Source organism: Psammomys obesus, unplaced genomic scaffold (genome assembly GCF_907164565.1).
Source record: "Psammomys obesus unplaced genomic scaffold, mPsaObe1.curated_primary_1811, whole genome shotgun sequence".
Lineage (NCBI taxonomy): Eukaryota > Metazoa > Chordata > Mammalia > Rodentia > Muridae > Psammomys > Psammomys obesus.
Window position 1 is genome coordinate 1,611,304 of NW_026594143.1, and position 10,812 is coordinate 1,622,115.

A 10,812-nucleotide genomic window follows, 5' to 3' on the forward strand; every position below is an offset into this window, starting at 1 on the left:
AAGTGCCAGGAAGCCCTGTATGTGAGAATATTCAGACTCCCAGGCCTGAACTGATCACATATCTGTGTAACTCACTGATGCTGTAGATAAGAATTAACGACTCTGTGGTATTTCCCTATGTATAAAATGGGGCTAATATGTGTGTGGGTAACATCGAATGATCGTTAATCTCCTGGACTGTTTAAAGTAGGTTCAAATGAAGCAAAGCCTGTGTTATGAATCCAAAGGCCTGTAAGAGCCCAACAGTAAGCAAGGCTTCATGCTGAGCAGGAACATGTGACTAACAAAACTTCTTTCATTCAGGGCATTCATGTCTTCTTGTGATAATAGTCTCACTGATATATATTTCTACTGATTTAGAAGAAGAGTGGTGATATCGGCATCCTCCAAATGGATCCAGTCAATGATGACACTAAAAGGTAAAAACAAAATGTGATATATGAAGGCTTTCTACTTGATTCTTTACAACATTTTTTTATTTACCCATTGAGGTTTAGACAAGGCAAGCACCACATTCTGCCAAGAGCACACATTTGTCTCACATAAAATTACTCTCCATCCTGATTTCATTTCTGATTCAAAGCATCTTGCTCCTGCAGTCAGACTGCCTCAGAGCTGCCTTGGCAAGACAGAGCTCATGGTGGTACTAAAGCCACCATCAATTGCAAACCCATCATGTTGATGTAATTTTCCAAGTAGTACATCAACTGCCTTCACCCCTTTAGGAAACACAATCCACAGAAGATTGTGGAACATTGGATAGCTGGTAGGTAATGCTTGCTGGCAAGGAAATCTCTTTTGTAGGCTCCTCACATTTCTGCTTGTGCAATGGTAACAGCGTTATGCACAACCTGGAATCACTGAAGAACTTTGCCTCCTTCCTTTCAGCTAAATATTTGACTATAACAATAAGGATTTTCCTTATTGTTATAGTCAAATATTTGAATTGATTGAAGAACCAAATAGTTTCATACTGTTATTGTGAAATGTAAGTATTGTGTCAAAGATGATGTTTGTTCACTCAAAGCACCTCCACATACATTATGTGTTGCACCCAAACGAATTCAATTTTAGCAAGGTGCACTATTGAATAAAGAGCAGATATAAAATGCACATATCCATGATTCCTCATCTTTTACAAACATATTGTTCTGTGGTCCTAGGTTGTGAACGCAACACCTCACACATAGTAGCAACCATCACTCTAACACCAAGTTATATCTCTATCCAGTTACAAATAGAAGTTTAATTTTGTATTCATGTTGTTTTTAATTATGCAATATTACACAAAACTTTCTATGGAAATTAACACTATTTAGTAAATATGAAAGTAATTATGATGGCATATTCTCCATTAATTGGTCAACTTATCATTCATTTTCTGTGCATGCTTACACTGATATATATTCAGATATTTAAAGAAGTCACATGTTTTCTTTTACATAAATGGGCATACTGTGTACATTGTGTTTCTTTTTGCTTCTCTCTTCTAAAGGGTTATACAGATATTAAAGTGTTCTAGTAAGGATCAGGCAATAATCCACTACAATAATTTGAGCATTCATTCTTTTGAAACTCTCATTACAGTTATTTATAATCGTTCTGTTTTGCAAAGAAGGACGCAGTAAGCATCACCTTCAATGATACTACAAACTCTTTTTCCACCGTTAGCTCCAAGCGTTGACATTCCTAGTCAACAACTAGAAACATAGCAGCATTTGAAGGACACAGTCAGTGTCTAAAACATCTTACAGTCTGGACTCCTGCCACAGTCGTAGATCTCAAGGCTTCTTATATGTATTTAACTAGTGTGTGGAACCCCAGTAGTGTATACAGACCACTTAGATAAAATGTTAAGACAGCAGGGACAACTTCGAGTACTTGGGACTCTGTAAACCATGGCCTATAAGTTCCCCATCCTTCTGTTATGTTCTTGGCTTGATATTATACTTGTTCTATCTCATCTTCAGATTTGCTGGAGCAAAGGAGTGGATCTTCAAGCTGACTGGCTTCTTTTGCAGCCTCCTATATGTGGGGTTTGGAATAATCCTTGCAAGCAGCAGGCACTGGCGCCTCTGGGAATTCGATGATAAGGTTGTTCAGCTTGTGTATATCGGACTCTGGGAAGCTTATTACCATCAGGAGTTTAACATCTCTGGTTCTGTGACCAGAGTTCTGGTGCACATTCCTGTCAACTCTGACTGGACCATTTCACCTGAATTCCAATGTGCACAGACTCTGATATTATTGGCAATACTGATAAAAATCTTTGTTGTGATTTTTAGCTCAGCAACAATTAGGGTTGGCATTGTCAAATTTCCATTCCATGAGATTCAATTACTGTGCTGCAAATGCTCTGTCTTAATTCTGATTGCCAGCAGCCTATGTATCATAACTGCTGTGACCTGGAACTATGTAGTAGAGTTCTATGGCAAAACCACCCTTGACTTTCCATCCACCTTTCCAGTTAAGAAGGCAGACCTGATAAACAAGCACAGCACTCATGTGTTCCCAGTGGGTATTCTGACAACCATCCTGTCGCTTCTTGGTGCAATTATGTTTCTCTTTGAGGTCAAGACATTGAAAGTACAGAGGAATCTGTATGGCCAGTATGCTTTCAGACAGGCCGATCAAAAGGTCTGATATGAGAGTGTTAGTGTTTACAAAATGTGTCAGGAGACTCCATGGCCAAATATCTCCCACCCACATGACACTTTTGTAGTTATCTATTCATTCAAAATAAAATATTTTTGACATTGAGGTTGTGTTTGAATTTTAAATCTTCTATTCCCATTGACTGTATTTTTTCCTTAAAGATATAAACATCCTAAACTCTGTATGCCAAGATGATGTGCTCTGATCATGCCAACTCCCTATAACTAGCAAAAATACTGGTGAGAAGAAAATGATGTAAATCAAAGGACCGAACCTAAGGTGTGAGGTTTTTTGTTAAAGTGAAAAAGAACACAGAGAAATGCAATCAAGTATCAGGTTGGAGACATGTAAGCCCCAATAATGTGTATTCAGGGCAGAGCAGAACTTGCAAGCTTTTCACTGCTGAAAAGTTTGCTTTTGAGGTGGGGGGCAGAATGGGCATTTATGCAGTGAAGATGCTTAGAATCTCTGAAGACTTATTAGTGTGAAGACATATTACCTGGTGGGAATATCTGAAATGCACAGGCATTTTCCTTGTGCTCTGGAGTACAATGGTGATCACTGTGGGAACCAGTGAGTAAGATTCAGTCATGATTTTGGTGTGTGGAAGATCTCTTAGGGTTATAGGCTAAGCCCCAAGTATTGCCCTGGATCCACTCAGTCCCAAATAGAAAACAGGTGTTCCCACTGAAGCAATGAAATATCCTCTCTAAATTGGAGAGATGGTGGAGGGAGCTGGTGTCTGGAGTTCAGTGTCTGCGTTTCTAAGGAGAGCTTCTGAATCTTGATGTCTTATCTGGAAGTGGCTGGAAAACAGTGTTTCCCCAATGGGCAGGTCAACCCCTAGGGGAAGTGACTACATCCAGTGTTCCCTTCAAAAGCCACATTTTCACTTTGGTCCTCTTCCCTTAATCCCCGCATTCATAACAGTGTATGAGATGAGATCTTAGTGGAAGAAAATGATAAAGCATCTTCTAAGCATCCTAAGGAGAAAAGTCAGCTAGACATCCATGTAAGTTCACTGAGGAAGCCATGAAGGCCAGTGGAGCACTGGTGAAATTTGTTGCTGCATGAGAGTGTTTTAAATGGAGTTTAACTCCAAATCCCCAGCTTGTGGTGCATGTGCTGCCAGGCCTAACCTCCCTTCCAAACACATCAAGAAAGAGATGAATATGACTAAAAACAATCAAATAAACCTGCTGGGTACAGGAACAGATGAAGTAGTCTAATGATTCCAAATCCATGTTGTGGGTAGATACAACGCTTTAGTTTAAAAAGATTATTGATTGAGGAAAAGGAATAGAGTGTTTGCCTATTTAAGGAATCGTTTTGAAGGTGAGGTCCTGCCAATATTTTCTCATATGTCTGGTGCTGTTCATCAGACCACTATGGTGGTCTTATCAGACCTTATCAGCTAGATTTCAATGACAACAGAAAAAAGAGAAATGCTAGAAACTCATGGAAACTGGGAAACTCTCTACTAAATGACCAGTGTGTCAGGGAAGAAATAAACAAATAAAAAATTTAATTCTAGAATTCAATGAAAATAAAGGCACAACGTACACAAACTTATGGGATATTGAAAGCAGTGCTAAGGAGAAAGTTCATAACACTAAGTGCCTTCAAGAAGAAATTGGAGGGTTCTCAAACTAGCAATTTAAAACACACCTAAAATCTCTAGAACAAAAAGAAACAAACACACCCAAGAGGAGTAGACAGCAGGAAAGAATCAAACTCAGGGCTAAAACCAACAACTTAGAAACAAAGAGAACAATACAAAGAATCAATGAAACCAAGAGCTGGTCCTTTGAGAAAAATAAGATAGACAAACTCCTAACCAAATTAACTAAAAAGCAGAAAGACAGTGTACAAATTAAGAAAATCAGGAACAAAAGTGGGGCCATAGCAACAGACCCTGAGAAAACAGAAAGAATCATTAGGTCTTACTTCAAAAGCCTGTATTCCACAAAATTGAAACACCTAAAAGAAATGGACCATTTTCACAGTGGATTTCACTCACCAAACCTAAATCAAGATCAGGTAAACAGATTAAATAGTCCTATGACCTCTAAGGAAACAGAAGCAATCATGAAATTCTCCTAATGGAACAAAGCTCAGGATCAGATGGTTTTAGTCCAGAATTCTACCAGACTTTCAAAGGAGAGCTAAAACCAACACTCTTCAAAGTATATTCCACAAAATAGAAAGAGAAGGAACATTGCCAAACTTCTGTGAAACCACAGTCATCCTGATACCCAAACCACACAAAGACTAAACAAAGAAAGAGGATTTCAGACGAATTTCACTCATGAACATCAGTGCAAAAACAATGAAATACTCCCAAACCAAATCCAAGAACACATCATATACATCATCCACCATGATCAAGTAGGCTTTATCCCAGGCATGCATGGATGGTTTAACATACAGAAATTCATCTATGTAATCCACCATATAAACAAACTCAAAGAAAAAAAAATCACATGATTATCTTATTAGGTGCAGAAAAGTCTTTGACAAACTCTACACCCTTTCATGATAAAAGCATTGGCGAGATCAGGGATGCAAGGCATGTACCTAAATATATTACAGTAAGCCAATAGCCAACATCAGATTAAATGGAAAGAAACTGAAAGCAATTCCACTAAAATCAGAGACAAGAAAAGGCTGCCTACTCTCTTCCTACCTCTTTAACACAGTACTTGAAGTTCTAGCTAGAGCAATAAGACAACCAAAGGAGATCAAGGGGACACAAACTGGGAATTATCACTATTTGCAGGTGATATGATAGCATTTGTAAGTGTACCAGAGCACTGCGATAGCTGATAAACACCTTCAGCAAAGTGGCTGGATAGAAGGTTAATTTTAAAATGATCAGTAGTCCTCTGTACACAAAGGACAAACAGGCCAAGAAAGAAATTAGGGAAACTACATCCTTCACAATAGCCACAAATAATATAAAGTACCTTGGTGTAACTCTTACCAAGCAAGTGAAAGACCTGTATGACAAGAACTTCAAGTCTCTGAAGAAAGAAATTGCAGAAGATATCAGAACATGGGAAGCTGTCCCATGTTCATGAATCTATAGGATTAACTCTAGGCTTAGTTTTTTTTTTTTTTCTTCACCAAACCTATTTTATTTATGGTTCTTAAACACCTTTACCTCCCTTCCAGCACTCCCCACCCCTGACCTTAGTAGGGGATTAGTAGGAAAAAGGGCTGTAGACCTGTTTTATTTACTTCCTGCAGACTAGGGTCATGAGTCTTTAGGGGATTAACAAACGCAGTCCTCTGGATACCAGCAGTACAGTTCAAAGACCCACAACAAGAACATGAAACCAGCATGAGGCCTAAGACTCAGTTCGATTGCCCTGAGAAGTTCTGTGGAATGTTCCTCTCAGAAGATCAGCACAGTGATGTCAGCCCAAAAAGTGATGTCTCACTGTGCATGAGCCTCTGTATATGTCTTTTCTCCTCAAAATCCACCCATGAATGTTTTCAGCTAGCCAAAGACTCACGCCTCGCATGAAAGAGCTCACAGCAAAACATCACATGCCCTCTCACAAAGCCAACCTCAGGCAAAACATCACATGACAAAACTGAGTCTTTAAGGAAACCAGGAACTTTCACTTCAATTAACATAGGAAAAATGGTCATCTTACCAAAAGCAATCCGCAAATTCAGTGCAGTCCCCATCAAAATACCAAGAAAGTTCTTTACAGACCTTGAAAGAACAATTCTGAACTTCATATGGAAAAAAAAAAAACTCAGAACAATCCTATACAACAGAATACCACTCAGTTATTTGGAACAAAGAAAACATGAAGTTTGCAGGCAAATGGATGGAACTAGAAAAGACTGTCCTGAATTAGGTAACCCAGACCCAGAAAGACACACATGGTATGTACTCATATAAGTGCATTTTATCATATAGTACAGGATGAGGATACTATGAGGAACAGACCCAAAGGAGATAAAAAGCAAGGAGGATCCAAGGGAGGATGCATAAATCTCACTCAAAAGGGGAGATAGAATAGACAGAAGTAGTGGTTGAAGAGAGGGAACAAGGTAGGAGAAGGGGCACAGAATGTGAAGAGGGTGAAGATCAGACCCGAAGGCAGGAGGAGATGACAGAAGAAGAGAAAAGAGAAACTGAGGGTGGGGATATCTCTGTTGACATGCTGGAGACCTAAGTCAGGGTAGGCTCTTGGGAGGATATGAAGGGGATTCAAGCAGAGATTCCTAGTAGCAGAGACCTTAGAGTACACCCTCTAACTAAACTATTCTCCTAGCAGAGGAAGAGGAACACCAGTGCACCCACAAACACATCAACCTGAAATTTACCCTGCTAAGCTTGCAGACAGGAGCCTGTTTACCCAGCAGCACCTCAAAACAGATGCTGAGACTCACAGTCAAACATTGAGTGATGCACAGGGAGTCTTGGGGAATAGTGGGAGGAAAGAGAAAAGGACCTGGAGGTGAAAGAAACTCCACAAGAAGACCAAAAGACCCAACTAACCAGGGCCCAGATGGGATGGCAGAGATGGAAGCATCAACCAAAGACCATGCATGAACTGGAGCTAGGCCCCATACAAAGATGTAGCAGATGGGCAGCTTAGACTTCATGTGGGTCCTCTAGTAAAGGAAGTAGGGAATGTCTCTGACATGGACTCTTTTGCCAGCTTTTTGTTCACTTCCCCCTGAAGGGACTGGCTTTCCAGGCCACAGGAGAAAATGACATGCTCAGTCCTGATGCAACTTGATGATTGTGGGGGATGGGAAAAGGAGCTCCCCTTTTCTGAGGAAAAAGGAAGGGAGAGGGAGGAATGGAAGGAAGGAGGGTGGTACTGGGAAGATAGGAGGGATGGGGCCACAACGTGGATGAGAAGTGAAAATAAATAAATATACAGAAGTTATTAAATAGATACAAAAAGGAAGTCTCTCCTGGAGAGGTCCCTTTTGGTCTCTGCCCTTGCTCCTTGCAATTCCTCTTTGTACTAAGTTTTCTCCAACAGCACAGACATCACACATATGCAGGTCTGTAGTGGCCATGTATGTTCCTGCTCTTGAGTTTTGGACCTAGTCCCATGAGTCATACCCAACCCAAGAAAAGCAGCTTACAACCTCAGAGGGTTTCATGGATAAAGCGGGCGGCAAGGCCTAACCCTCTACCCTCGTACAATTTTTCACATTTCAGGTAGTCTATGGCATCATCGTTATTATATTTGAGCTAAGGCCTCATACTGCATCCTAGAGTGGCCTTGAACTGACAACAGTTCTCTGGAGCACACAATTTTAAAACATATTCTTTGGCATGTAAAGTCCTAGAGTCTGGGAATGACAATGTTTTGCTTGAAATAGCCTTTTCTTCATGTTTTGCAAATGCTTACTTACCTTACAGGTCGCACTTCCTCCCAGAAGCCTGCCCAACTTCCATTTTTGAGCTTCTCCAAATTTCATTTGTATTTATATTTTTTTATTTAGGTCAAATATGTTTGTGTACCTAGAAATTACCTAGAACTTGATATGTAGATGAGGCTGGTTTCAAATTTGCAGCAATTCTCCTGCTAATCTCTCAAGTGATGGCTTATAGGTATGCACTACCAGGAGCAGCTTGCCTTCATGTTTGTTTGTTCCACTAAATTGGGACTAGTTCTGATTTAAAACAAAACAAAGAAAAAAACCTCCTACATTAACTGGTCATACTGATGCATGCCTGTAATTCTGGCAAGGGCAGGGGCAGAGGCAGGAACAAGGGCAGGGGCAGTGTTCATTATCACCACTATCACTGAGTATCTTTCCATATCAGTTTGTAAGTGTATAGCATATTTTAAATCATAAACTACCATGCTTTTACTCCCTAGTGATACTGTCAATTTCTCATTAGTGAAAGTTAGCAAGCCTTATACTTGTTCATAGATTTTTAGTTGATACAGCATCCCTACTAGCCTCAATTCGTGATCCTCCTGCCTAGCCAATGCTTCTTTTTTCCCACTTGCTGTTTTTTTTTTTAAACTCTGCATCAGAGGTTATCTATCTATCTATCTATCTATCTATCTATCTATCTATCTATCTATCTATCTATTATAATGTAGTCCCTGAACCAGCCCTTGGAGCTATTGGAAACACAGTTTCTCAGGTCTCATTTCAAACCTCTGGACAGAAAATCCCTGACAGTTCATGACTCTCAGCAGTCTTTGTTTTGACAGTCCCTCCAGGAGATTCTGAAGCATTACCCAGGGTAGGCGGCTGGGGTTTGTATGCATCTCTAGAAATAGGGCTACTGAGGCAAGAGTACTGCAGGAGCTCATTTAATTCCCAGCACCCCTTTCACCAGATGTTCCCCCACTAGCTTCCAGACTGATCAGTCTGCCCTGGTGCGCACACCCTCGCTAGCCAGTTCAGCCCTCTAGCTGCAAGGAAGGTGGGGCCTCATCTGGATGTGTGGAGGAGGGAGGCTCTGGGCTCAGCCAGGGGCCGGTGTTCTGTGCTGCAGAGCCTCGGGTACAATGGCCAAAGGGGTAGTTGAATTGGGGACTGGAGCTATCTTTTTGAGTTTGGAGGATTACCTTTTTAGTACTAGATTTTCTCTATTTTTTTTCCCCAATCATGGGAGAAGATCAGAGGGGAGTCCCTGGAGACTGTGGCAGTAAAGCTCTACCATTGGTCGGTGGCGAGGGTGCTTGGGAATCAGTGACAAACAGACCTTGCAGCTGGAGTAGACTTTGGGGAGGGAGGTGTGAGAGCGCAACCTGGAGGAGAGTTCAGGCCTGAGAGTTCTTGCGCCCGGAAGGACAGAAAGGGAGGAGTCTTGTACGTCAGGAAAAAAAAAAAAAAAAAAAAAAAAAAAAAAAAAAAAAAAAAAAGCTGGGCTGGACTGGCCTCCGTGCGGGCGGGCTTAGAGCAACCTGAGGGCCACCAGGCGAGTGGCCGCCAGGGGGTGACCGTGCCTGCAAAAGACTGCAAGTGGGCTCCATTCAGTCTGCACAGTATGTTTTGAAAGAGTTTATTTTTGTGTCTGCTACCTTTCCTGCCCTGAACATAACTAGAGAAAATGGATACTGGTTGAGTCGCCTTTGTCAGAGCAGCATTCAGCAAAGAACTGGTAGAAAACAGACATATGCTTAAGACCCTTGACTGAAAAATGACAGGCCAGACAAATCAACAGCTGGAGGATAATTTATAAATGACAGTGTTCGGATCTTTATTTTTTCACTTCAGAGAGGAGAAAATTTAAATGTCTCCTAGCAAATCCTGTGCCCCCAGAGTTTTTACATTGTTGCAATCAGAGTATACACATAACCTTGTATCCTTAGTTACAGCATAATAATTTTTTTTCCTGTTGCTATAGAATCTCCACAGCTTTTTGCCCCTAGGTAATAGTTGTAGAATGTTCCAAGAGACAGAGTAACCCTTTTACTTTTGTTGGATGTTAAGACCGCTTCTGAGCACTTGATCAGGGGAGAATAAAAAAAAAAAATCCTGCAAAGAGCAATTTTTGTGCTTGGAAGTATTGCTTCTTGGGAGGGGATACAGGCAGATAGATGGTCATTGATTTTGCAGCAGAACATTCTTTCAGGCTTTTGTCAACTCTCTTTCCCAAAAAGGATCATACTAGTTGGTATCAGAGGTCAAATCAGAAATCGACCCTGGTGGCGCTGGGTCTTGTCTGTCTCCAGGCTGGGTTTAATTTTCCTGCCCTGCTGCTGTGCTCAACTTTATTATTAGTCTTGACCTTTGGAGCAAGGCAAACACACACCAAAGGCTCAGGGACAACTTTAGCAACTTCGACAGCTGACATGAGCCATGGCAGCTCATGTTTCAGGCTTGAGCAAGTGGCTTGGATGAATTTGCCCTGCTGAGAAGGAATCTGAGATGAGGAACAGGTTTGGGAGGGAGCAGATGAGATCAGTTTTAAATATGTTTAGTTCTAAGTGCCTTTGGGACAGCTAAGGGGAGGTAGCTAGGAAACAGGAGTACATATGGATAAACAACAGGCTGCCCTTCTCTGAACTCCCAGGGCCCCCTGTCTGGATCTCTGGGGCTTACATTGCCTTTTACCTTGCAGTGAGTGCTCCAGGAGCTCCTTTAGGCTGGGAGAAAGGCCTGCTGTGTGTGTGTGTGTGTGTGTGTGTGTGTGTGTGTGTGTGTGTGTGT

The 10,812-nt window shown here is 41.2% G+C and overlaps 1 protein-coding gene across 1 annotated transcript; it reads left to right on the forward strand.

Annotated features, from left to right (window-relative positions):
* Positions 1 to 365: 365 nt before the first annotated feature.
* On the forward strand, positions 366 to 2,694 carry LOC129684716 (uncharacterized). Its single transcript, XM_055617940.1, has 2 exons — positions 366 to 419; positions 1,971 to 2,694. Exons 1-2 carry the CDS (start codon positions 391 to 393, stop codon positions 2,641 to 2,643), a joined length of 702 nt encoding a protein of 233 aa, XP_055473915.1. The 5' UTR covers positions 366 to 390; the 3' UTR covers positions 2,644 to 2,694.
* The last annotated feature ends 8,118 nt before the right edge of the window (positions 2,695 to 10,812 follow it).

Excerpts from the sequence above, each read along its gene's own strand:
- LOC129684716 (XM_055617940.1), top strand. The coding sequence starts at position 391 with ATGGATCCAGTCAATGATGACACTAAAAG. Across the intron at positions 420-1,970 it reads GTCAATGATGACACTAAAAG|ATTTGCTGGAGCAAAGGAGT; the intron begins GTAAAAACAAAA and ends TCTCATCTTCAG.